Genomic DNA, 27,773 nt, shown 5'->3' with positions numbered 1-27,773 from the left:
ACTGTAACCACCTTGCTATACCTCCACCCCCCTGATTACAGTATAGATCCATCTGATTATAAGCTCAATAAACTAAATTAACTTTATCAATGTGTTACTGGTTTGACAATTCCTTAACTTGACCACAACTCTGGGCGACTTGACTCTCGGGCGACTTGACTCTCCAGGACCGTAGCCACAAATGTCTGATTGGTCCGGTTTTCGAGGGTTTTTGGTTTTTCTTACATTTTTCATTTTACATTTTAGAAATATTTTTCTTATATTTTTTTCCCAAAAGTTGGTCCGGTCGAAACCAGACCAACCGTACCGGTGGCTATGGCCCTGCTCTCAGGCAACTTGACTGTAATTCATAAAAATTAATCTAAATTCCCTAAGAATTACCTGATTTGCAATTCTTAAATCTTAATGTTTAGCTTGAAAGATCACGAATGGATGGCAGGGATTTACAGAGACAGATTGAACAGCAGGTTTGTTTAGCCCTCTTTATATTTATTTCTAATACTTTAATTACTATTTAAAAATTCATAAATAATTAATGGGCATTTAGACCTATCAGGTCCTTCAAATCCATCACGTGCATGAGTCTTTATACCTGATAATAGTTCAACATGGATATCTTTATATAAAGATTTTGAAATCTTTATAAAGGACCAAAGGAGTACAAGAGCATGTCACTAATAATTAGGGCTGGACATGTTTGATGAATGTAGAGCTACCCTGTAGATATGTCATCATTAAACCGTTATTGAAGTCATTCAATAAACTGGCAGATTGTGTCTTATCAGGTCTAAGACCACTTGGCTATGCCTCGTGGTAAAACACTCCTTATTTATTAAACTATACTTTTGAAATATTTAATTGCCATTATTCTATGTATTTTCCCTTGTGCAGCGCGAGACTCTGGCAATGCGAAGAGGTGGAGATGGAGACATAAAAAGTACAGTTGCCAAGAAGAACAAAGAGTTGTCTGAGTACTTGGATGAAATTAAGGTATCTTATATAAATAGCTGCTGTAAATATTGGTTTACTAGTATACAGGGATTGAAATTATTATGGTCGGTACTCTCTGGTCATTGTGTTCATTTCTGCCTCAACATTACTGGTCAAGTTGACTTGCAAGGCAAAGACTTGACAGAAGAAGCTTTAATAGACCAGTTTCAAATTCCAAATTACCGCTGTGTTCCTTGATTACAGACTGATTTGCACAGGGTTAGCCTCGTATCAGTGTTTAAATATTCACAAATACCAACAGAAAAGTAAAGAATGCACTACTTCAACAAAACAAACAATATGAAATTCGACGGACCTTGAATTGAACAGGTGAATATTCTGCACAAACTCAAGGCTAACCCTGTGCAAATGAGTCTGTAATCAAGAAACACAGCCGTAATTTGGAATTCGAAAGGGGTCTATTAGGGCTGGACATGTTTGATGATCAGCCGTTATCCTTAGTGAGGTATGTCCAGTCATCATGGCCAGCAACTGACCAGCTGTTATTTTAAGCTCTGTTTAAAAGTTTCTTCATGTTTGCCCGTATTGCACTACAGATTAATAGCCCACTTCCGAGATATACTTCGCTTGTCATGCACGAAGGTTTCAGTATGAGGCTACGTGCTAAATTAAATTAATTCTTTTATGTCATCATGAATCACTGAGCATTATGCAAGGAGCCTCACAACGACAGCTTTGTGTGTGACAAGGGAAGCACATCTCGAAAGTGGGCTATTGTAGTGGTACAATTCCAAATATTGCAGAACTTTATTATCATCGATATATGATGTGATGTCTATTATATTTAGCGTCGGCAATTTGATAACTTTTGTACTAACCAACTTATTTTCTTTTCTGTCACACTAGCTTCTTCAGGAGGAGAATGAAGCTCTTGGTGAACAATTCCGTAATGTCAAAAAAGAACTACAGGAATCGGCAGCTGAAATGGACAAAATGACAGATGAATATACTAAACTGAAAGTAGGTTACAGAATAGTTCTATTACGTGAATAGTGCATGAACTTTCGTGAAAGTGGGCGCGCGCTCTTGGAAAAAAACTTCGGGAAAATTGTGTTAGCAGGGCTGTACGGCTTTGAGCGAGCAGGGCCGTACGAATCCATATGGTCCTGCTCGAAACCTGCAACTGTATTGACATAATTTGTAACTTTTGAAATATCTTTTTTATTGCCTGGTCATAGGATAAAATGCTTATTGTCTGAGTTAGGTCGGGACGTCAGGGAAAAAATTTGGCTCTCGGTCATTTGTATGGACCTCGCTGCGCTTGGTCCGTACGACATCACCTCAAGCCGAATATTTTCTCATATGGCCCTCCCACTCAGTCAATAAGTACATAATATTTTTTACCTTATTTTCAAGGCAATCTAATGAGATGAACTAACATTTTTTTGTGATTTTCAAGTTAATCTTACAGCAATCTGATCTGATCTTGGATGAAATGAGAAGAGAAAGAGATGCTCTGAGAGCACAGGTGTGATGATGGAATTATTTTGTCCAACTATTTGACGTAAAATATGTCTGTTGTTTAAGTGTCATACTGTTGTCATTGTAAGGTTCAAGATCTGAGAGTCCAGGTCTCGACGAAAACTGATGCCGATGACCAGATTATGATGGCTGTCAATTTGAAAGTAGAAGAATGGAAGGTATGTTATTGTTTAACCATCTGGTTTCTGTTAACCCATCTACCATATCTATTTGTTCATTGGTCATTTCATGATCCATCTATCCACCCTATCCTCCATATGTCTGTCTGTCCGTCTGTCTAGGGCTCGAAGTAGAAAAAAATTGTAGCCTGCCATAGTAAAGGAGCATGCTAAAAGGAGGTCATTCCAGTAAATTTTGTATGCCATTTTATTATTCATTTGGCAGTGTATCGTTATTTTCACCTTTGGCCATTGGCAGGCCGCTATTTCAAACCCTGCTGTCCGTCCGCCCGTCCGTCCATTCATCCTTCCCTCCCTCGCTTTTTTCATCCATCCATTTCTCTATCTATCAGTTTACCTTTCTTCCAGTCTTTGTAAATCCATTCCTCCCTCCTGTCTGTCATACTGACGGACTGATTATTTGCACATTGACTAACAGTCTGTCCTGGCAAAAAAAGAGGCAGAGATAGAGCAGTACAAAGGTATCATTAGCGAACTAAGACAAAGAGTGACTGGACTGGAAATGGATTCTGATAGATCATCGATGGCCATGCTACAACAGGTACGAAACAAACCTCTAGAGTATTAAATTATTATCTTCAGGCTTTGAGCCAAAAAACCTTCTCAGCTCAGATGTAGTGTTTTCCCATTTCAGACCACGTGTCATTCCCTAGAGTATCATTCCTTTGTTTAACAGTTGTAAATCAGAAGACAGAGTAATAGACCTCTTTACCTTGGGCGTAATGTTTTCCCATTTCAGACCACATGTCATTCCCTAGAGTATCCTTTCTTTGTTTAACAGTCGTAAATCAGAAGACAGAGTAATAGACCTCTACCTTGAGTGTAATGTTTTCCCATTTAGACCATGTGTTATTCTCTAGAGTATCATTTCTTTGTTTAACAGTTGTAAATCAGAAGACAGAGTAATAGACCTTTTTACCTTGAGTGTAATGTTTTCCCGATTTCAGACCACATGTCATTTCCTTGAGTATCATTTATTTTTTAATGGTTGCACATGAGAAGACAAATGAATATGGATACAACTCAAACAAAGAATTTTATTCTCAAGGGAATGACACATGGTCTGAAATGGAAAAACATTATGCCTGAGCCAAGGTGGTCTATTTGCCATGGTCCTGGTTGACCCCTTGGTCTTGGTCCTATTTTATCACTGGGAGATGACCAGATCGGCAGTACTGATAATGTCATTGTTGCTCTAGCACTTATTGAGGTTTTCAAATGATGTTATGCTGTAGAGAAATTCGTCTTATATCTCAATTCAACTCATTTCAATCTCACATGTACAGTACACTCACAGGAATGTAACACACGATCATTCAACAGGCAGTCATCGCAGTATGGCTGTACACTGTACTACACTTGTTTAATTTGCTTGCGTGGAATGTTAACATTCCCATGAGCCACACTGGAGTGTGGTAACTAGTAGAGTGCTGGACTGGAGTGTGATTTGATCTTTTCAAATTGTTGATCTGTTAGGCTTTGGTGGAAAAAGATGAACAAATACAAATGCTAAGACAAGAACTTGAAAAGGTTTGTACGAGATATATATCTGGTGTTGATCAAGTTGGACTTTTGCAGTTGCCCAAATTTTTTTTGATGTGAAGAAACACTACTGTGCTTGTGTACCTGTAGCTCAATTTGCTTGCATTTGCATTTGCATGTAAACATTAGCGATGCTTGCGTTTGCAATTAGCATTGTTCGTGTGAACAATGTTTTTCTTTGTGCAACAGAGTGTAATATCCTATACTAACAGATACTGTAAATAAAATAATACTCTATTTTGCAGTTCCATTCAGTGACGAGGAATAATACTTCCGGTCCTAGCCGAGGCTGGAGTTTCCGCGCATAGCAAAACTACAGTTTATCATGCGTGGTAACTCCAGCCTCGGCTAGGAACTATTATTCGTGGTCACTGAATGGAACTGTAAAAATGAAGTATTGTATTTAGTTTAGATTGGTGTATATTTAGAGCTTCATGTATCCATGTCTGACTATGTTTTCAGGCATCAGTAGAAATGAAAGGGGTCACTGAACAAGTGGAGGAAGTAAAGGCACAGGCTGGGAAAGGTAATATATTATCCTGTATCCCATACCATAGAAAATACAACCAATCAGAATGCTGGTAAGCTAATAACGACTACATGGGACTGTGTTTGTGTGTCGAATGCAACAACTGAATTACAAGGAAACTAAACAGAGAAAGTAAATTCTGATTGGCCAAAGAAGACTAGAACATTCCTGGAATATTTTTAGGTGCCCACCGTTTTTCATTTAGCACTGTAAGTTTGGAACCAAACAGTTTATCATTGGAGTAAAGGGGTTTAATTTTAACTTTTAACTTTTTCTGTCTATTATCCACTCTGAAATTTCCTTATGGACCAAATAAAATGTTACACTTAAGTGCTCTTTTGTATGTTACACTACAAAATGTTGTAAACCTTCAAATATAAGAGCCCTGAAGCTCCTTCCCCCCCCCCCAAAAAAAACCATGATAACCCTTCCTATGAGGCCAAACAAAAAAATAAGTGTTTTTTTTTACTGATACGACAGTGGAAATGAGCTGACTGGGAACCCTGTGGTGCATTTGGGAATGAAAAAATATTAGGGTCGGCAAAAATCGGCAAGAAAATTAGGGTTGGTCGCGCAACAGGAAACACACTTATTTTTTATTTGGCCTGATAAGTCCTCTCAATCTATTGATGATGCCTAATAAGTCCTAATAAATTATTGTTTATTGTGAATGACAGGTGTTCCCTCAGCATATCAGCAGAAGAAGATAGCAGAACTTGGTTCAACATTAAAAAGAGAACAGATACTGTCAGCACAAGAAAGAGAACGGTTAACTCAGGTAAATGCTGAACCAAACAACCAAATACCATGCAGGCTTCACTCATACCTGTACACCAAAATTTGCATAACAGTTAAAACTTATTAATTGCTTATTGTCAATTACATAAATTTTTGGAGTTGACTAGAGGGCAATTAATATGAAATAATAATAATGATAATATGTTACAACCACCACTCCCCACACGGGGCTCTTCCTTGAGGTTCCCTCCACACGCACTACCACTACATTCTATGTTTACAACATACAACACTCAACTCACATGTTGATTTGATGAAACTTGGCTTTAGGAAAAGTAATAATTATTTTAACATGTTTTGACTTAACAGCTGCTAGTTGAAGATTAATCCCGCCCCCATTAACTCTGATTGGAAACTGATTGAATGTGATGCAATTTAATGTCTTAACACAGGCTAACAAAGGACTCAAAGTCCAAACAGGTTCAGCCTGAACAATGATAATCCTCATGCTATTGCTTACTATCAATCACTTGACTTTTGGAGTTGACTGGGGGGTACAACAAGCGGTTGACTGGGGGGCAACTCACAGATGTTAAGCCAAAACATATCAAAATAAGTCCTCAAACTATTGTATTTGACTATTTTCACGACATCAAACCAGAAAATAAGAGATCAAAACAACCTCCAGGATTCTACAAGCCATCAAAAAAGAGCTATTACCAGAAGTGATGTCTATTGATAGCAACCTATTGAAAACAACTGTAAAGACAGGTGTCTGTAAAGTGGGTTTTCTTTGTTTGAATATGTTGTTTTCTGGTTTGTTCCAGGCTGAAGAAGCAGCTAAGAGAAAAGATAAACAGTTGAATGACCTCATGGCAAGAATGATGCAGTATGAAAAGGTAGGGAATACAGTACACGAGTCTTGTGGATCCTTCCTGTATTGATCTCATACTCTTTTCCTTTTCCTCTTTGTCGTTGTCTTCGTCAATGCAGTTGACCTTTTCCTTTTCCTCTTTGTATTTGCCCTTGCCCTTGCCCTAACGTAATTACTGCTCATTTTCCATTTGTTCATTCAGGGGGAGTATGGCCTTAGTGAAGCAGTACAGGAAATCAAGGAAAGCAAAGCACAAATCCGCATCAGAGACGAGTATGTCGATCATTCACATTATCAACTTCCATTGGAAATTTTACTTATTTATTTATTCATTTATTTGTTTATTTGTTTGTTTGTTTGTTTATTTCTTTCTTTCTTTCTTCATTTGTTTGTTTGTTTGTTTATTTATTTGTTTGTTCGTTTATTTATTTATTTATTTCTTTTGGACTTTACATGCATCAAATTAACATAAGTAATGAGGATTATACAAATCGTTCATGAGTTCATTGAGACCATCGTTTTACTGCTAACAATTTTTTGTCATCTTTGTAGCACGAATATACTTCTTTAGCTTGAGCGCAGAGCGTAATGTTTTCCCATTTCAGACCACGTGTCATTCCCTAGGGTATCATTTCTTTGTTTAACAGTTGCAAATCAGAAGACAGAGCAATAGACCTCTTTACCTTGGGCGTAATGTTTTCCCCATTTCAGACCACGTGTCATTCCCTAGAGTATCATTTCTTAGTTTAACGGCTGCGCATCAGAAGATTTGCAAATATTGAAACAACTCAAAGTATCTTATTCTCAAGAGAATGACAGACTACGCCCAAGCTAAAAAGTCCTGTTATGACACTAGTCTTTTTTCCTCTAAAGAAATATTGAAAATCTAACAAGCCAAGTTAACAAGCTAGACTTGTATGCAAATGACCTAGAGATGGAAAATGAAGAACTGAGAGAACGCTTGGGTATGGACCCCAGGGACAAGCTTGATATGGAAGACATACGTCAGAAGAAGAAAGTCAAAGCTGAACAAGCTTCTGCCATGAACAGGGTGTTAGTCAAGGAGGTACAGTAGATTAAACTAAAAATGTTGTCTTTACATGTATTTTTTATATCAACCTCAAACTTTAAAGTTTATCTATCCCTGAAACATCTACAGGCTGATCTAAGTCAGGGCATGGCTAACTCACAGATCGAACCCTGAAACAACCTCTGGGCTGATCTAAGTCAGGGCACGGCTAACTCACAGATCGAACCCTGAAACAACCTCTGGGCTGATCTAAGTCAGGGCACGGCTAACACACAGATCGAACCCTGAAACAACCTCTGGGCTGATCTAAGTCAGGGCACGGCTAACACACAGATCGAACCCTGAAACAACCTCTGGGCTGATCTAAGTCAGGGCACGGCTAACTCACAGATCTAACCCTGAAACAACCTCTGGGCTGATCTAAGTCAGGGCACGGTTAACTCACAGATTGAACCCTGAAACAACCTCTGGGCTAATCTAAGTCAGGGCACGGCTTACTCACAGAGGGAGGGAGGAAACCTAGAGAAGGATAGGTTCATTTTGTCTGGGGATGACCTATTTCCTATATCCCTTCTCCTTTGTCTTTAGTAATGGTTGTGTCATGCCTTGTTTTTTTTTCTTCCAATAGATCGAGCGGCTTGAGGATGAACGGTTAAAGTTAAAGAAACAGCTTAGAAAACAAGCCATGCACAGAGGAGCAAGGTAATCCTTACTAATATAGCGCTCTGATTGGTCGAGGACTGTGCAGTATTGGTGAACTGAGCACTGCGATGACGCCATTCGTGCATGCGTGAATGCCCCACAAAGAAGTTTAAGAAACCAGAATTTAAAACTTCAAAAGAAAAGTACGAATGGTTAGTTTTTTAAAATAATCTTTCAGAGCCGTAGAGCTTGGAATTACCGCTGAAGATCTTGCAGATGTTGAAGATGAACCCGAACGTGTAGTTTTTAGGAAGAGAATAATTGATGACTCAGACACAGAAGAGGCCAGAACTAGGGTAAGGCATCACGTGTATCACCTAAAGGAACCGACATGTGTTAGTGCAGTTTTCGTATGACTGTAAAAAGCTCGGTGCCGTAAGCGTGACGTGCCGTGACCGTGATACTTTCTAGAATTTTAGTTGCCTGATTTTTTTTCACGCGCAATATGATTGGTCTAAAAGTGCCGTGACCTTGGCGTGATCGTGTCCTCGCCGTTTTTATGGATGGAGAGTAAATTCTCGTGCAATGTTATTTGTCTGGCGTATCCCTTGCTGTGTCACGGCCGTGTTCGTGCCGTGAACTTTTCACAGTCATGCGAAAACTGCACTAAAACTAACGCGCACAAGAAGACTGCACACTTTGCGCGAGCGCAATATTATCAGTAACGTGCAAAGACATGCCTCGATTGCTACTTCTACCATGTTGTGCTTATCTTACGTGCGAGAGAGAGCTGCTAAGAAATAATACTGCACTGAATGCGCGACTCATTTTGTGTTCAAAGCAATAGTATTGCTATGTGCTTTTGCAATGATGCGTGCTTTTTATTCCCTAATTGGGTCTATTCGATTTTGACCCTTGTTATTCGATAATTGAATGTATTCGATTTTGACCCTTGTTATTCGATAATTCAATCTATTCGATTTTGACCCGTGTTATTCGATAAATAGATCCATTCGATTTTGACCCGTTTTATTCGATAATTGAATCTATTCGATTTTGACCCGTTTTATTCGATAATGGAATCTATTCGATTTTGACCCGTGTTATTCGATAAATAGATCCATTCGATTTTGACCCGTTTTATTCGATAATTGAATCTATTCGATTTTGACCCGTTTTATTCGATAATGGAATCTATTCGATTTTGACCCGTGTTATTCGATAAATAGATCCATTCGATTTTGACCCGTTTTATTCGATAATTGAATCTATTCGATTTTGCTCCGTTTTATTCGATAAGTGAATCTATTCGATTTTGACCCGTTTTATTCGATAACTAAATCTATTCGATTTTGACTCGTTTTATTCGATAATTGAATCTATTCGATTTTGACCCGTTTTATTCGATAATTGAATCTATTCGATTTTGACCCGTTTTATTCGATAATTGAATCTATTCGATTTTGACCCGTTTTATTCGATAATTGAATCTATTCGATTTTGACCCGTTTTATTCGCTAATTGAATCTATTCGATTTTGACCCGTTTTATTCGATAACTAAATCTATTCGATTTTGACTAGTTTTATTCGATAATTGAATGTATTCGATTTTGACCCGTTTTATTCGATAACTAAATCTATTCGATTTGGACCCGTTTTATTCGATAATTAAATCTATTCGATTTGGACCCGTTTTATTCGCTAATTGAATCTATTCGATTTTGACCCGTTTTATTCGATAATTGAATCTATTCGATTTTGACCCGTGTTATTCGATAATTGGATCTATTCGATTTTGACCCGTTTTCTTCGCTAATTGAATCTATTCGATTTTGACCCGTTTTATTCGCTAATTGAATCTATTCGATTTTGACCCGTTTTATTCGATAATTGAATGTATTCGATTTTGCCCCGTTTTATTCGATAATTGAATGTATTCGATTTTGACCCGTTTTATTCGATAATTGAATCTATTCGATTTTGACCCGTTTTATTCGATAATTGAATCTATTCGATTTTGACCCGTTTTATTCGATAATTGAATCTATTCGATTCTGACCCGTTTTATTCGATAATGGAATCTATTCGATTTTGACCCGTTTTATTCGATAATTGAATCTATTCGATTTTGACCCGTTTTATTTGATAATTGAATCTATTCGATTTTGACCCGTTTTATTCGATAATTGAATGTATTCGATTTTGACCCGTTTTATTCGATAATTGAATCTATTCGATTTTGACCCGTTTTATTCGATACTTGAATCTATTCGATTTTGACCCGTTTTATTCGATAATTGAATCTATTCGATTTTGACCCGTTTTATTCGATAATTGAATCTATTCGATTTTGACCCGTTTTATTCGATAATTGAATCTATTCGATTTGGACCCGTTTTATTCGCTAATTGAATCTATTCGATTTTGACCCGTTTTATTCGCCAATTGAATGTATTCGATTTGGACCCGTTTTATTCGCTAATTGAATCTATTCGATTTTGACCCGTTTTATTCGATAATTGGATCTATTCGATTTTGACCCGTGTTATTCGCTAATTGAATCTATTCGATTTTGCCCCATTTTATTCGCTAATTGAATCTATTCGATTTTGACCCGTTTTATTCGATAATTGGATCCATTCGATTTGGACCCGTTTTATTCGATAATTGAATCTATTCGATTTGGACCCGTTTTATTCGATAATTGGATCCATTCGATTTTGACCCGTTTTATTCGATAATTGAATCTATTCGATTTTGACCCGTTTTATTCGATAATTGGATCTATTCGATTTTGACCCGTTTTATTCGATAATTGAATGTATTCGATTTTGACCCGTTTTATTCGCTAATTGAATCTATTCGATTTTGACCCGTTTTATTCGCCAATTGAAGAGATATTAGGAGATATAAACATCTGAAATATCAATATGCAAATGAGATGACGTACACCTTTTGCCGTTCATTAACAGAAAATGTACATTCATTTGTGCCAATAGTTGTATCAATAACGTGTAATGTACTTTCATCAACACCACAAGTAACATCATTAGCGCGGATCAACTTTCAATAACGACAATTGAATATGCGTGTACATTCATAGGCATCAATGGACAATCAATAGCGCGTTTGTACATTCATATGCGCGAATTGTATTTTCTTGTGCGCGAAATTCAACTTCAATTAAACCAAAATGACAAACAATTGCATTTATGGACAATCATTTACCCAAAAGTGAAAATTCATTAGTGCTATTAGCATAACCATTGACAATCTATAACGCGCTTGGACAATCATGAGGGTGAACGTTATATTCTATAGCGTGGTTCGACAAACATTTGCATGATTCGAATAAACAATAAGAGAAATAAAACAATCATTATAAACAATAAACAATTTTTTTATTATTTGCAAATCATCCTTATAACTGAAATATATGGCTTTGTACACTTTTAGGTTATTTCACTTTAGAACACTTGTCGTAAATTACACTTCAAAATGTAACCCATTCTTGAATTTACGTCATCTCATTTGCATATTGATATTTCTAATGTTTATATCTCTAAAAAGAGAGGTGCACGTCCAAAAGTACTGCAACCATACTACTACTCTGTTCACATATAAGTGATTTTGATAATAAAATTTTTTCCTTGATATACACTTTAATTTTGGACCTTGGAATTTTGGACCCCGAGAAGCAGAGAGCGCTCGCCTCTCACCAATGCGACCCGGGTTCGAGTCCCGCTGAGCTCGGTGTCACATGTGAGTAGAGTTGTTTGTTGGTTCTCTCCTGTGCTTCGAGGGTTTTTCTCCGGGTTCTCCGGCTTTCCTCCCTCCGCAAAAATCAACTTCTAGATTCCAATCAGAATTACAGTGGATGAATAGCTACTCTGTAGAAATGCCACTGTTAAATCCCATTTATTATTTATTTTATTTATTTATTTACCTTTGAACATTTTTTCGCAACATTTTGAAAATTTCGAAAATCGCGCGAGTCGAATTGAATTTTTCAGTCTACATTGATAAACTTGATAGACGATCTTAAAAGTGCATATTGTTAGCGCAAAACTTCGGCTTTGATTCAATAGGCCTTTTGCAATCGATTGTCACGTGGTTGTTACTGGATGGCAAAAAAATTTGGGCTTCCTTTATTTAAAGATTTTTTTGCTGGATTAATAATGTCGTATCCAAAACCTTTTCAAAGATACTTTTTCCCCTTATAAGATACTTTCGATTTCAAGATACGAAGCACATTAAAGTTTGTTTGCCATCCAGCAAAGCCTTCTTCACAGGGGCGGATCCAGGAATTTGTTCAGGGAGGGTGCAGCGCACATAGTTAACCCAGGGAGGGGTGCGCCCCTTAGAATCAAAGGGAAAAAGCATAATTATGTATTGGTTAAATCTTTGAAGTAGGGGCACAAAGTCGAACCAGGGAGGGGTGCGCACCCCCTGCGACCCCCCTGGATCCGCCACTGCTTCAAGGGACCTCGAGCTGAATTGATTCGTTATCAAAGTCATATATCAGCACGTGACTATTTGATGCAAAAGGCCTATTATCGGTGGTTTTAAAAATTGTGGTTGGTTGATTCTGGATACTGCATTGTATTTTAGAACAAAAGACTTGAGAAAGATATAGAGAAAAGGGATAAAGAATCCGATAAAATCAAGACTGAAGTGAAGAGAATCGAAGCTGAGAATAAAGAGCTGAAGGATGAGAACAAACAATTGGAGATTGGTCTACGGGAAATACTTGCTCAGTTAAGAGAAACAGCAGAACAGAATGCAGGTAAAAACCAACTGATTTCTCTTTTCTCAGCCCGAACGTATTAGCCAATCAGCGTACACTTTGTCCGTAGCTCCATATTTCCTATTTCCAGGTTTTTGCCTCAATAAACAACAGCTTTAACTCGGGAGAAAAAAATTAGTATATGTAATAGGACTCCATGCTGTCCAATTAAGAAATAATTGGACGAGGAAAATTCCGAGGACTGACAAAATTGGATGAGGAATTTTTCGAGTCTAATTATTTCTTGATTGGGGAGCATGAAATCCCATTACCTATTAATTATATAACTGCTTAATTAATCCCATATCAACAAGACCTGTCCAATTAAGAAAATAATTGGACAGTTACCTATATGGGATTAATGAGAAGCTGTATAATTGAGAAAAGTAATTTTCATTGTTGGTTGTAGAAAATATTTTGACATGAGATAATAGAAAATACTTGGAAATTTTCGCTGTCACAAGCAATGCATGCCAATATTCCGACCTAAATAAAAAATATATTTTAAAAGTTGCAAATTATGTCAACACGGTCGCAGGTTTCGAGCTCGCTCAAAGCCGTACAGCCCTGCTCATGCCATTTTCCCGAAGGTTTTTTTAAGATCGCGCGCCCGTGCAGATACGGGTCATATGATAATAGAAAATACTTGGACATTTTTGCTGTGACAAACAGTGCATTGCGCGACTAGATTCCAAATCAACTGGAATTCATTTTTGCTTTGATTCTAAAGTAAACTGTTCCGGGCGTAATGTAAAAATCTAGTGCTGTTCGCGTTAAAGCAGAAATCTTTTTTTGTTTTACGCAACCTTGACTGTCGCCATTCCCTGCGTCCTTGATGTGTTGTATTGGGTGTTGTTGACTTGAAGGTTTGTACTCTTTCAACAACAACCACTTATATTATACTTTCCAAACTATTATTATATTCTTATATTTACTTCTATTATGATTATGTAACTTGTTCATATACTCTGAATTGAAGAATCGTTGTCGGGTTCAGAAACAAAACATAGAAGCTGAGAACGAAATGGCACATGGGAAATGACATAGTTATATTATAATTTATTCATTTGCGCCATCCATGGAGTCGGTTTAGAATGCCAAACGCGTATTAAAAACAGTGGATGATTCCACGGGTCGCCGGTCACAGCATGCATCTAATTAACGTACTTCCCATGTGCCATTTCGGTCTCAGCTTCTATGTTCTATGTTTCTGTACCCGACAACGATTCTTCAATTGAGTGTATATATTACGTCTTCAATTGTAAGATGTGTGTGAATTTATTATTAAACTTATTAAACTCAAACACTGCTCGCGCGCGCATTTTCTATTTCTTGCAATCTTGATATTTTCTTATTATCTTCATTAAAGGGGCACTTGGATAAAAATCGATGAAAATTGGAAATGAATTTAAACTTGGGTAAACCTATCTATATAGCCCCAATAGTAGCCAAGCAACATTTCTTGACAGTCAAAAGTGGGGTATGAAAATTATCAGTTTTATTCAGCATCTAAATTGTGAGTAATTTACTCAACCCTATTGTTCTTTTTGCTTTTAAACCAAAATTTCTCAACAGCAAGTGGCTCACAGGCTAAAATTTTCACTAATCTGGTTTACATAATCGTAATTGAGTCATATTATCCTCAAATACTTCAGTTATTTGGACTTTCAAAAATTGGGGCGTTTTCATCCAAGTGCTCATTTAAAGAACTTTTTTTTACATTTTATACTGATATTGAACTATATTTTATTTAAAGCCACGATGAATAGAGACCCACAACAGCAGGAACAACAGCAGGAACAACAGCAGCAACAACAGCAGCAACAACAGCAGGAACAACAGCAGCAGCAACAACAGCCTTTAAAAATTCAAGTTCCAGCTCTAGAAAAACTAATGGCTGTAAGTATGGCTCGTAGTCACAGAGGGAGTACCATACTATAGAAAAACCTACGATGTTTGCTTTGAACTTTGTGTTCATGCTTTCCTCTTCTCATCCTTACGATTTTACGATACCCTGAAACAACTTCTTGGGTGATCAATGTTAAGGCATAGCTAACCCGTAGGTTGAATCGGAATTTAGTTTTGGCTTTGCGGAGGGAGGAAAGCCGCAGAACACAGAGAAAAAATTATCGGATTAAAGAGAGAGATCCAACAGACTCTTCTCACGTGATATTTGTTTTTCAGACTATTGTTTTATCATTGGTCCATAGAGTAGCGTAAGCCATTTTAGTGTTACAGACTCTTTTCACATGATATGGGGTTTTCAAACTAGTGCTTTATCATTGGTCCATAGAGTAGCGTAAGCCATTTTAGTGTTACAGACTCTTTTCACACGATATGGGTTTTTCAGACTATTGTTTTATCATTGGTCCATAGAGTAGCGTAAGCCATTTTAGTGTTACAGACTCTTTTCACACGATATGGGTTTTTCAGACTATTGTTTTATCATTGGTCCATAGAGTAGCGTAAGCCATTTTAGTGTTACAGACTCTTTTCACACGATATGGGTTTTTCAGACTATTGTTTTATCATTGGTCCATAGAGTAGCGTAAGCCATTTTAGTGTTACAGACTCTTTTCACACGATATGGGTTTTTCAGACTATTGTTTTATCATTGGTCCATAGAGTAGCGGAAGCCATTTTAGTGTTACAGACTCTTTTCACATGATATGGGGTTTTCAGACTAGTGCTTTATGATTGGTTCATAGGGTAGCGGAAGCCATTTTAGTGTTAAAGACTCTTCTCACATGATATGGGGTTTTCAGACTAATGCTTTATGATTGTTTCATAGAGTAACGGAAGCCATTTTAGTGTTACCGCCATGATTGGATGCACAGAAAAAGGAGGGGGACACCACCAGATATAGCGCAAATCTGAAACGCGAATCCACTAATGATTGTACACTTTGCGTTTGCAGATGATTGAATCTCGTAATGCTGTTGGTCAGTACGACACTAACCTGCAACTAAAAGCACAGGTTTGTCTAAAACAATTCTCTTTTCTCGCGCACTCACTTATAAATGAAACCTTATGCTCGATTATTAAAGGGTCAAAACTAAAAGCAGATGAAAGGGATAACGTTAAACCTTTCTGGGTTCCAAAATGTACTATTCTAGGTCGCAGACGCTTTCTCGCTCCAAGATTTCTTTGTCGTTATAAACCACCCAGGGTACTGATTATCAATCTTTAGAACGACAAGACAGTGGAGCAAATTTTCGAATTATTTTGATTCTCTTTGAAAGAAGAAATAAAAAGGAATATCATTGTATTTGCCTGACGAACGTTTGGACATATGGCCTACCCCGCGCTTCATATTCCAACTTTTCCCTTCCCTTCCTCTCCAACCCCCCTCAACCCCCCCCCCCCCCCCCCTCCCTTCCAAGTGCTGAATGCAGACTGCATTTTAATGATTTGTGAAAGTCTTTCATTGATATTCTTGACGTATATTCTACAGATCGAACAACTGAATGGACGAAATGCAGAGTTAAGGCATGAGTTGCAGAATGCCAGGAACGAGACAGCAAAAGCATTGATTCAAGTTGAACACAGACAAACAAAGGTATCCCATTCTTTGAGCCACGTCTTGCTAATGTGAACTGTTTATATGACTGCAATCACCAGTTATTCCTTCAAATATTGATATATAGATATTTAAAGGATTTCTCCATGGTTCGTCCCTAGTACCAAGATTTAGGACACTGGAAATGGGCAATGTTTAATCACCAACATTGGTTTTCCCCAAGGTTCATCACTGGGACCGGGATTTTCCTTGAAAAAAAGTGGCGTGATTGGCTAACTAATTATTTATTTATCTAGATTGATCAACTGCAACAAGATAACAAAGTCTTAAAGGAAATAGGTAAGTGTATTTAAATCAATCGCTTACAAACGGTCCCGACACTCGTCCAAAATACAGCCGACTTTTATCAGTCTTCATAATGGTGGCACGTTGTGCCGTGAAAGATAGGCATGAGAAACGACACCAACATTTCCAATAATTTGACGTAAACGCGTATAGAAAGTGTTAATGCGCATGTGTAGTGCCGATGAATGTTGGCGAATGTCCATGAACCATGTCTAACGATGTCATCGTTTAAGGGGTAAGATTTTAAATAACCCGAAAAAAATTCATAGTTAAACGTATGAGGAGGCATTTATGGTTATTTGTTGTTCCTTGTAATTCGAAACACACCGGCTTCTACGTGATAACTAACTTGGAATAATTTCTATAAGAGCAATGGGAAAAACAACGACGTATCTCAAATTTCATTTATGTGTGCCAGTAATGTTTTGTATATTAAATGATTACTCCTCATACGTCACAGAATTAGCATATGGCATTGAAAAACCTTTATAACTTCAAGAAGCCGCACTCAAACTATGACATTTTTTCTGGTTAGCATCTTACCCCATGTAGAATCAACACTGTGAATATTGTCAGAAGGGTGATAGGCACTTTAAGAACAATAAAAATATTGCTGTAATGTCGGGGTCACACAAGTCTAAATGTAATGGTCCATTTTAATAAAGCTAACAAGAGTGTAACTTGATCTCGTCTTTTGTATCGTTATAGGTGAAGGAGTAGTCAAGCTACAGGCGCTTCCACTCCCTGAAGGAATGACACCGTCGTCTTCAGAGATCATTGCCAGCCTCAATGAACATCTGGTCCAAACTTTACAGGTGTGTTACTAAAATATTAGATAAAAAACGCGAGCGTTGTAAATTAGAGTTAGTTTCTTGTGACTGGGATACAGCACGGTTACGGCTTACAGCGCGCGCACAATGGCGGATCCAGTGGGGGTTCCAAGGGTTGCACGCACCCCCTCCCCCCAGAGGGTTTGTTCATGGCTATACACAGTTGAGAAGTGGCGCAATAATAAGGATAAGTCCAAAAAATTGTCAACTTACGTCAATTCAATTGTCCGTACCGTAAGTTATTCACAGTCATACGAAATCTGTGAAGTTATTGCCCCAGTCATCCAACTTCGGAGATGTTCGGAGAAGCGTAGTTGCTATCACGACACCGCTCCGATCAAGGTACGGCACGTCCCTAACGTAACATTCGAGTCTTCATACGAAATCTTTCCAGTTATGGCCCCAGTCATCCAACATCGGAGATACTCGGAGAAGCGTAGTTGCAATCACGAAACCGGCACAATCAAGCTACGGCACATCCTTATCTGATGTACTGGATGTCCACAACGATTTGTTAACGTCGTTATGTTTTCTCTCTGTCAGGAATTGTCGCTGAAAGAGGGAATGATCGAGAAGATGGAAAAAGATCTGGAGACCTATAAAAGAAAGATTTCAGTCATTATACATCAACAGGTGAATACGAAATAAAATTCGATCCCCGGGCTCGGTATTGTATGTGAGCAGAATTTCTAGTTGGTTCTCTCTTGTGCTTCAAGGGTTTTCCTTCGGGTTTCTTACGGTTTTTCTCCCCCCCCCCCCCCCCCCCCCCCAAAAATCTCCTAAATTCCAATTCGATAATGAAAGGAGAGCCACAAGTTTGTTAGCCACATGCTATGGACTTGCTATGTGTATTAAGTGTTAACCCTCGTAAAAAGGACAGTTTTTTCCTTATTAAGTGGGTTGTAAAACCTGTTTCCCCCGTCTAACCTGGAGTTGCAATTCCTTATTTTTTAGAGTCGAGTCGTTGCCGAGTCTTCCTCACCAAAGGCTCATTTGACACTCCAGACAACACGTTTAGCAAATCTCTTAATACTCACTACTCTACGATTTTTGAAATATTTCTAGGGAATTCTTTACAAAGACTATATCGAAGAGAAACAGAAATGGGAAGACGAAGTCAAAGCGATAAAGGAGGAGAAGAAAGCCGTAGAGTTAGCACGAGAACAGGACGTAGCGAGGCTGACAGAATTTGAGGTTAGTTCAGCGAATGATCAAAAATAGACTTCTTGGCCTTGTGAGTAATGTTTTCCCATTTCAGACCGCATGTCATTCCCTAGAGTATCATTTCTTTGTTTAACAGTTGCAAATCAGAAGACAGAGTAATAGACCTTTACCTTGGGCGCAATGTTTTTCCATTTCAGACCACATGTCATTCCCTAGAGTATTATTTCTTTGTTTAACTGTTGCAAATCACAAGACAGAGTAATAGACCTCTTTACCTTGGGCGTAATGTTTTTCCATTTCAGACCACATGTCATTCCCTAGAGTATTATTTCTTTGTTTAACTGTTGCAAATCAGAAGACAGAGTAATAGACCTCTTTACCTTGGGCGTAATGTTTTCCCCATTTCAGACCACATGTCATTCTCTTAAGAATAATATTCTTTGTTTGAGTTGTATCCATATTCATGTGTCTTCTCATGTGTAACAGTTAAACAAAGAAATGATACTCTAGGGAATCAAATCTAATCAGTCGGTACCTTTCATATTTTTGACTGGCGGCAGCGAAAAACCAAATTTCACCGTGCAACTTCGAAACACACAGTTCGCATGTTTATGAAAATTGTAGTATTATAGAAAACTAATCCTTGAATCATCTCTTCAATAACAGCGTTTACTAGACACCCTGTCACGTGACCCTGAGCAGCAAAATAAGCGGCTTTCAGAGTTGACTCGTAAGATCACTGTTCTACGCGTAAACGAGAAAAGCCTGTCTCGACGATACACTGCAGTGCAAGAAGTGGAAGCAAGTATGAGGAAAGAGAATAAGAAACTGAAGAATGAGTTTGTTGAGATGGAAAAAGCAATTGCAGAGAGACTGGGCTATCTGCAAAGACATAAGGTAAGAACTGTGTAACAAAAAAACGTTTTTCTACCAATGAAAATCGGTTGTCATTGTAAGACTTTAGCGAATGACTATCCATCGCTCTGCGCTCTTTATGGCATCTAGTCCCAAGGAATTTTGACGGGTGGAAAAGATACGTTTGGGTGGTGTAGCATTAGTGCACTGTATACTCATCACATGTGAGTAGAGTTTGTCAGGACTCTCCCTTGATTCGATGGTTTTTTCTCTCGTTCTCGGGTTTTCCTTCCTATGCAAAACTTAACACGCTAAATTTAAATTCGATCTGGGGCTTAGCCTTAACCTATTATTGGTCAGCCCAGAGGTTGCTTCAGGGTTCGATCTGTGAGTTAGCCATGCCCTGACTTAGATCAGCCCAGAGGTTGCTTCAGGGTTCGATCTGTGAGTTAGCCATGCCCTGACTTAGATCAGCCCAGAGGTTGCTTCAGGGTTCGATCTGTGAGTTAGCCATGCCCTGACTTAGATCAGCCCAGAGGTTGTTTCAGGGTTCGATCTGTGAGTTAGTCATGCCCTGACTTAGATAAGCCACTCAGAGGGTGTTTCAGGGTTCGACCTGTGAGTTAGCCATGCCCTGACTTAGATCAGCCCAGAGGTTGTTTCAGGGTCCATTAACACTAATGTTTGGCTTTGATTTATATTTAGGAAATGGCCACCTACAAGATCCATGCACTCCAGCAAGCCTTGGATGACAGCGTGTCAGGCAAAGACTTAGAAAACGCTAACAAACAATACAATGAATTGACAGCCAAGTACAGAGATTTGTTGCAGAGAGAAAACACTCTCGTCTCGCGTTCTGCTATCGTGGAAACGCTCGAGGTATGTATTTACTTTGTTCACATTTTAATTTCTCATTATTTACATATATATCGAAGAATTAGAAAATGCTTGCGCTTGCGGCGTGCAGTTATAAAGAGCGTGGGAAATTGACAGAACACGAAAGAAGTGTCTGGAGTGCTTCTCAATACATCCTAAGTGACCTGTCAAACACCAATTGCTTCACAACCGCATTTCATTTATAAAGTACCTATTAGAATAGGAGTTATTTTGGATACGAATGACGAAATAGAAAGTGCGCGCGCGTGCTGTGTGCTCCCCAGCCAATAAAAGCGCGAGATCTATAAGAATTATCTTATAAATGTTTTTATATACACTGAATACTCTGCTCTTTTACTCCGACGAAGGACTAGCGTCCGAAACGTCAGTAAGTTTTTTCATCTTTTCACGGTGTATAATTTACCTTTTCATCATTACTGTTTCATTAGAAACACCGACGCAGCTCACACTAGTTTTTAGCTAGTTATATCTTCTTACACTGAATACTGTAAAGTGCGGCGAGATTTTGTGGAGCTACACTATTTTAAAACTCCATCTTCCTTATCACCATCATCATCAGCACCGCCACCCCTATCATCACCAACACCACCACCATTATCATCACCATCATCATCATCATATCACCATCAGTTTCCATTAATCACGGACTTGCTTGTGTCTAACAGGCCGAGGTCAAGGTCCTTCAGGATCGCGAGACAGAACTGAAAAAAGAAATGACGTCACTGAAGGAGAAGAATTACAGCATGGAGCAAATGTTAAACGAGCTGATCGCTAAAGGTACGTATATTATACTAAAAAATAATAAAAACACACAGGAGCAATGGAAATGATAGAACAAGCAAGGTGTACGGAAAGAGTCACAGAAGAATACAAAAACATGCATCAAAACAATTGAAAATCAACAGAAAAGATAGCACTGAAATGCAACAGCGGCAACAGACAACAGCAGCAGCAGCAACAACAACAGTTTTAACAGGAGCAACAACAACAACAACAGCAACAACAACAGCAGCAACAACAACAGCAGCAGCAACAACAACAGCAACAACAGCAACAACCACAACAACAGCAGCAACAACAACAACAACAGTACCAACCACAAAAGCAACAATAACAGCAACAACAGCACCAACAACAGCAGCAACAGCAGCAACAACAACAGCACCAACAGCACCAACAACAGCAGCAACAGCATCAACAACAACAACAGCATTAGCAACAACAGCAGCAACAGCAGCAATAACAACAGCAGCAACAGCAGCAACAATACAGCAACAGGCAACAGCAACAGCAACAACAGCGGCAGCAACTGCGACAGCAGCCACATCAACAAAACCTACAACGACAACAAAAATATTAAAATACACAAAAGAAACAAAAGAAACAAAGCAAACAACTTTTTCTCGTTGTCTTTATATCTTTTGTTAACTTGCCTAGATGATAAATCAGTCGGTGACAGCAGCCCTGCGCGTAAAGAAGAAATCAACAGAATATCAAGAAAACTGGCCACTCTTGAAATGAAGGTAAGGAAAACAAAACGAAACAAAACAAAACGAAACAAAACGAAACAAAACAAAACAACAAAACAAAGCAAAACAAGACGAAACGAAACAAAACAAAGCAAAAAACAAAACGAAACAAAACAAAACAATACAAAACAAAAAAGCAAAACGAAACAAAACAAAACAAAAAGCAAAACGAAACGAAACATGACAAAACAAAAACAAAACGAAACAAAGCGAAACGAAACAAAACAAAGCGAAACAAAATATTTTTGATGATATACTACAACTACGTCACTCTTGTTTCCCATCACTCAGTTATTTAGGAAAATCTTTATTGAGTTTGTAATCAATTGTTTTAAACTATGACTGATTTTTAGGAGCTGAATGAGCGTGAAAGAGCTGACCATTCAACACGCAAATACACACAGCTAAAGAAAGTATTTGATGAATTAGAGCAAAGAAACGCGGAACTTGAACAAAAGTTTGGTGAAGTAAGTATACATGATCATCTTCTTACCCAATATGGTTTTAACTTAAAAGTTCCAAAAACGTTTCCTTAACTGTTGAGTTTTTTTTTCTTTTATGGAAAATGGTTAGATTGGAAAGCTAAACCTTGAGGCTCAAAGGATTGAACGACATTTACGAGAAGAACTCGAAGGTAATAGATGCTACTCCGAGATGCACATAATTTTCATACAACTATTTCAAAAAACGTCTGAGACCTGGATTGAGCGATCTGAGATTATGGAATTTTAGTGCGTTTATGTTTTTTTGGCTAAAATACGAAAAATCACATTCCTAACTCAAAGGTCATGCTTCATATTCCAATCTAAAAACATACTACGTTGTTCGGCTGTGAATATCTTACGATTGCAACCTGCTACTCGGTCTCAGATTTCAGATTTCAGACTGACAACGTTTTTTGAAATAGGTGTACATATTACACCATGCGTGTACTTCCTCAGAGAGGTTTATAGTCGTAGAGCTTCACACTTTTAGCATTCGTCGATAAGCGTTATTCGTTGCGCGCCCATTGGTGGATCCAGAAGCATGTCAAGGGGGTGGCTGTTACTTAGAAAGGCAAAACATAGTGTCCTTTTTTAGATGTTACCTTTTTTATTCTTGATATTTCCAGCCACTACCCCCCCTCCCCCCCCCCCCCCCCCCAACCGGCTGGATCCACTCTTTGCACCCGTTACTCGACTCGCGTTGTTCAATAATCAATGCACTTCGTTCAATGCACGTTGCTCTATAATTAAGCTTTAGTTGGTGCATTTTTAAAAGTCTTACTTGCCTCGATGGGCGTTATTGCTTCATGCTTGTAACAATAATTTTGTTTTCGCACGAATATAATTCGGAGATTTCATTAAATAAGCTTTGCACTTCCATGTGGGGGGAATGTGCAACTACTGATAAAGTTCTTTGATAGAAAATATATTCTTCGTTTGTTTATTTTTCGTTTGTTGTCGTCGCCCAGGCGCGGTTACTCGTAACATGCACGAGTCCGTCGTCAAGAGACTACAATCCTGTGAAGAATCTGAAGCCAGTCTTAAAATAGAGGTATCCCGTCTAAAGGAGATAGCAGAAGTAGCAGCACACCAAGCCGAGGCTGTTAGGGCACATCAAGAAGGTCAAGAGAAGGAACTTATGGCTCTGAGGACACAGCTATATGACGTACAAATGGAAAGCGATGAAAAGACGATCATTGGTAAATATGTTTGAATTGAACTAAGGTGGCTGCATAATTATGAACATTGGATTTGAGCCCACAAGCATGTGCACGCCCAAAAACCGCTGAATTACCATGACAACAATCAACATTTAATTTTAAAACCATTGCTTTAAATTTACTTCGAGAGGGCAAAACCCTAAACTTTTTCCCGGGTTTCTATAATTTTTTCAAAAGTTTCGTATCATTCCGAAAGGTTACGTAAATAAGAAACTTAGGAAAATTAGGAAAATTGACTTACAAGACGCCGACACGTGGATTTCTGACAACGTGGCACGTGGAATCGAGATTTTCCTCTGCAACGTTGCTCGCGGTAAGCGCGCGGTAAATGTCCTCAAGTGAACACATGACAAAGGCCATGCACTCTAAACCTCGGTTGAATCATCTTTGCGCATTCGGATTGTGTACCTGAAACGTAACATTTGATAAAATTAAGAATCTGGATATATATAACCAAACATAGTTAGCTAAATATGGGAATCACTATTTGGACATTTTTATGATCCTTGTGTAGTTTAGCCTTCTACGCTAATGTTCTTAGCGGCGTCACGTCACGGAACGTTTCTCTCAAAAGGTTGCGTGACGACCCTAGTAACGTCTACGCAGGAGGCTATTTCTAAAGCCCCGTTTAAACTAGCGATTTTTTTGCGATTTTTGCTGCGATTTTTTGCGATTTTGTCCATGATAAATAATGGTAAAGAATTTACTTGTAAAGTTTTTTTCACGATACCAAGATTTTCCTAGACGAATGTCTCTTTTGAAGGATGAGACAAAAGATTTCATATTTCCGAAAATTGCCACAAAAATCGCAGCAAAAATCGCGCATAGCATAGATTTCCAGTAAAACGAAACCTCTATTAAGCGGTCACCGGACAAGATTCCGAAGGTTTCCGATTAATACAGGTACCACTGTATTTCAATAATGAAATTTTCATTTCAGGCAAACTACATCACCAGATCGTAGCCCTACAAGTCAGCGAAGGAACAGCTGTTCGAAAACTAGAAAGCACCAGACAAAATGTGTCTAAACTTGAAGCACACATCATGAGACTGGAGCAAAAACTAGACGAGAAAGACCAAACTCTTTATCATACGAAAATGGAACACAGAAACAAGGAAAAGTTCCTAAAGCGGACGATTCAGGAGCTAAGGCGTCAGTACAGCGGATCTTTACCTTTGATGAAGCAAGAACGGTTTGCGAACACCATGAGAGGTCTACAAGAGGATAAAAGAAAGTTAGAGCAGGAGTTGAGTCAAGCCAAGACGAGGCGTGAAGCGGCTGAGGACAAACTCGCTGAATTAGAGCTTAAACAATCCAGTCTTGAGGAGTTGATTGCGACCCTTAAGGATCATAAAGGCGCGACTAAAGTTACTGAATGGCACACGAAAATGAATGAGATACGGCTGCAGGATCTTAAGTTGAATCGTACCTTAGACAGATTTAAAGAACAGAATAGATATCTAGAAAATATTATTAAATCTCATGAAAGAACTATTTCAGACTATGAAGAAGAGATCGTGCAAATGAGCAAACATCACGAGGAAAGGCAGTTGTTATGGGAACAAAGAGAGGTTGAGTTGGAGAGATCGCTTGATCGGTTAGAGAAACAGCAGAAAGATGTCTTGGAGGCCGCCACACGGTTTGAAGAGGCAACAGGATCGATTCCTGATCATAATTTACCTTTAGCCAATCAACTGGAGTTGGCTGTGAGGAAAATAAGAGAGCATATTAAGATTATTATTGGAACTAAGTATGAAAACCAAAAGTTATTAAAGGTAGGAATAGAATCTCTTCATCTCTCACTCACTCACTCACTTCCTTCCTTCGTTCCTTCCTTCCTTCCTTCGTTCCTTCCTTCCTTCGTACGTTCCTTCCTACCTTCCCTCCTTCGTTCCTTCGTTCCTTCCTTCGTTCCTTCCTTCGTTCCTTCCTTCGTTCCTTCGTTCGTTCCTTCGTTCCTTCCTTCGTTCCTTCCTTCCTTCGTTCCTTCCTTCCTTCCTTCCTTCGTTCCTTCCTTCGTTCCTTCCTTCGTCCCTTCCTTCCTTCGTTCCTTCGTTCCTTCCTTCCTTCCTTCCTTCGTTCCTTCCTTCGTTCCTTCCTTCCTTCGTTCCTTCCTTCCTTCGTTCCTTCTTTCCTTCGTTCCTTCCTTCCTTCGTTCCTTCCTTCCTTCGTTCCTTCGTTCCTTCCTTCGTTCCTTCCTTCCTTCCTTCCTTCCTTCGTTCCTTCGTTCCTTCCTTCGTTCCTTCCTTCCTTCCTTCGTTCCTTCCTTTGTCCCTTTCTTCCTTCGTTCCTTCGTCCCTTCCTTCCTTCGTTCCTTCGTTCCTTCCTTCGTTCCTTCCTTCGTCCCTTCCTTCCTTCTTTCCTTCGTTCCTTCCTTCCTTCGTTCCTTCCTTCCTTCGTTGCTTCGTTCCTTCCTTCGTTCCTTCCTTCCTTCCTTCGTTCCTTCCTTCCTTCCTTCCTTCCTTCCTTCCTTCCTTCCTTCCTTCCTTCGTTCCTTCCTTCGTTCCTTCCTTCCTTCCTTCGTTCCTTCCTTTGTCCCTTTCTTCCTTCGTTCCTTCGTCCCTTCCTTCCTTCGTTCCTTCGTTCCTTCCTTCGTTCCTTCCTTCGTCCCTTCCTTCCTTCGTTCCTTCCTTCCTTCCTTCCTTCCTTCCTTCCTTCCTTTTTCTTCGTTGATGTGCCTAATACACCTAAGAGCAATGTCTTCCCATTTCAGACCACATGCCATTCTCTTGAGAATAGATTTTTTCTTTGAATTGTATCCATATTCATGTCTCTCATGTCCAAACGTTAAACAAAGAAATGATAGTCAAGAGAATGACGTGGTCTAAAATGGGAAAATAGTGGATTAGTTCAACTGTTTTCTTTCTTTTCATTGGTTGATTCCTTCCTCCCTTCTTCCCTCTCTCCCTTCCATCATTCCAACTCTCATCCTTTCATTTATCGTTCATTCATCCATTCTTTTTTTACACGTTTCTTTAACCAGAAAAACGAAGAAGCGGAGCAAGCACGAAAACAAGCAGAGGAAAAGCTAGTCCAAAAAGATAAAGTATGTTTTTACAGTGAAGTCACTAAACCCGTGAAGTAGATGCTAGAGTGATACACTTTAGTAGACCCTAATTCCATTGTTTTCTCTTGTGTCTATTTGACTATTACACGTTGACTAGTATTTTTTATTTCGCGGGTTAAATTCCTTCACTCTATCTAATCTTTGTGTTAAGAGAGTGATAAACCATCATTGGTAGTAACTGTAGACCGTCAATGTCTGTGCGCAACGTTGCTTGCAAAACATTTTCCCTGCAATATACTAAAATCGCGTTATGATTCATTCTCCGCAATAGCGTTTTTCTTTGGTGTTGAATGATACTGTTCTTGAAACTGTATCCATCGTTATTCTGTGCAGGTGATCAATGAATTGCGTCTACGTCTTCCAGTCTCTGAGAGAGACGCCATCACCACAGCAGCACAGAAGTCAGCTGTCATGCCCGATGATTACGAGTCCAAACAAGCTTTAAAGGTTGCGCAAGCAACGGTTTCCAGCCTACAGGTAAATACTTGCCGGTTAGCTTCAAAAAGATCTCTACCATAATGAAATGTTTTGCCTATTTCAGACCACGAGTCATTCCCTAGAGTATCATTTCTTTGAGAACCACAACCTCTCCCCAGGCCCCCCGAATTCCTAATACTCAGGTTTTTTCTTTGTCATACGGTTGCGCTCTAGAAGACACATGGATATGGATACTGGTCTGAAACAGGAAAACATTACGACCAAGCTCTATCGATACACTAGAGAAAGAGCAAAAAAATATCTGATTTTGTAAATTGGGCTTCCTGTGGTCCAAGCTTAATTTTTTTTTTTGTTTTGTTTTTTATTTTTTCAGCAAATGCTGTCTCGCAAGGAGCAGTCGTTGACCAAATACCAGGAAATGTTGAAAGATGCCAGAGACGAGGCCAGGAAACAAGCTGAACAACATAAGGCTGAGATCAAACTCCTGCAAGACAGGCTGCATCTAGAGTCTGACGAAGTCTTCAAGAAAATGAAATTATCACATCAGGTGGGCATTACAATTGTGCGTAATGATTGCAGTGTTCTACACATGGATACTAAACAACAGT

General features: G+C 38.8%; 1 protein-coding gene across 2 annotated transcripts in view; it reads left to right on the top strand.

Moving 5' to 3' along the window:
- The window catches only part of LOC116289007 (centrosomal protein of 290 kDa), an 84,361-nt gene that overhangs the window by 3,822 nt on the left and 52,766 nt on the right, over positions 1–27,773 (top strand). For both annotated transcript variants that reach the window (XM_089030994.1, XM_089030993.1), the window contains exons 8-40: positions 414–467; positions 892–990; positions 1,858–1,971; positions 2,411–2,479; positions 2,562–2,651; positions 3,091–3,213; positions 4,149–4,202; positions 4,677–4,740; positions 5,421–5,521; positions 6,309–6,380; positions 6,558–6,628; positions 7,229–7,421; positions 8,014–8,087; positions 8,266–8,383; positions 12,640–12,814; positions 14,571–14,713; positions 15,732–15,791; positions 16,269–16,373; positions 16,631–16,673; positions 17,388–17,494; positions 18,053–18,142; positions 18,575–18,703; positions 19,340–19,570; positions 20,234–20,407; positions 21,091–21,202; positions 21,863–21,948; positions 22,308–22,421; positions 22,528–22,588; positions 23,408–23,638; positions 24,600–25,435; positions 26,644–26,706; positions 27,061–27,204; positions 27,539–27,712. In XM_089030994.1, coding sequence (XP_088887120.1) covers positions 414–467; positions 892–990; positions 1,858–1,971; positions 2,411–2,479; positions 2,562–2,651; positions 3,091–3,213; positions 4,149–4,202; positions 4,677–4,740; positions 5,421–5,521; positions 6,309–6,380; positions 6,558–6,628; positions 7,229–7,421; positions 8,014–8,087; positions 8,266–8,383; positions 12,640–12,814; positions 14,571–14,713; positions 15,732–15,791; positions 16,269–16,373; positions 16,631–16,673; positions 17,388–17,494; positions 18,053–18,142; positions 18,575–18,703; positions 19,340–19,570; positions 20,234–20,407; positions 21,091–21,202; positions 21,863–21,948; positions 22,308–22,421; positions 22,528–22,588; positions 23,408–23,638; positions 24,600–25,435; positions 26,644–26,706; positions 27,061–27,204; positions 27,539–27,712 — 4,374 coding nt within the window. The remainder of the gene's footprint in view (positions 1–413; positions 468–891; positions 991–1,857; positions 1,972–2,410; positions 2,480–2,561; positions 2,652–3,090; positions 3,214–4,148; positions 4,203–4,676; positions 4,741–5,420; positions 5,522–6,308; positions 6,381–6,557; positions 6,629–7,228; positions 7,422–8,013; positions 8,088–8,265; positions 8,384–12,639; positions 12,815–14,570; positions 14,714–15,731; positions 15,792–16,268; positions 16,374–16,630; positions 16,674–17,387; positions 17,495–18,052; positions 18,143–18,574; positions 18,704–19,339; positions 19,571–20,233; positions 20,408–21,090; positions 21,203–21,862; positions 21,949–22,307; positions 22,422–22,527; positions 22,589–23,407; positions 23,639–24,599; positions 25,436–26,643; positions 26,707–27,060; positions 27,205–27,538; positions 27,713–27,773) is intronic.

Source organism: Actinia tenebrosa, unplaced genomic scaffold (genome assembly GCF_029948245.1).
Source record: "Actinia tenebrosa isolate PJP-AT-01 unplaced genomic scaffold, QUT_ActTen_1.0 PGA_scaffold16__25_contigs__length_10494907, whole genome shotgun sequence".
NCBI lineage: Eukaryota > Metazoa > Cnidaria > Anthozoa > Actiniaria > Actiniidae > Actinia > Actinia tenebrosa.
The sequence above is the reverse complement of the archived record's forward strand: the minus strand, read 5'-3'. Positions and strand labels throughout refer to the sequence as shown.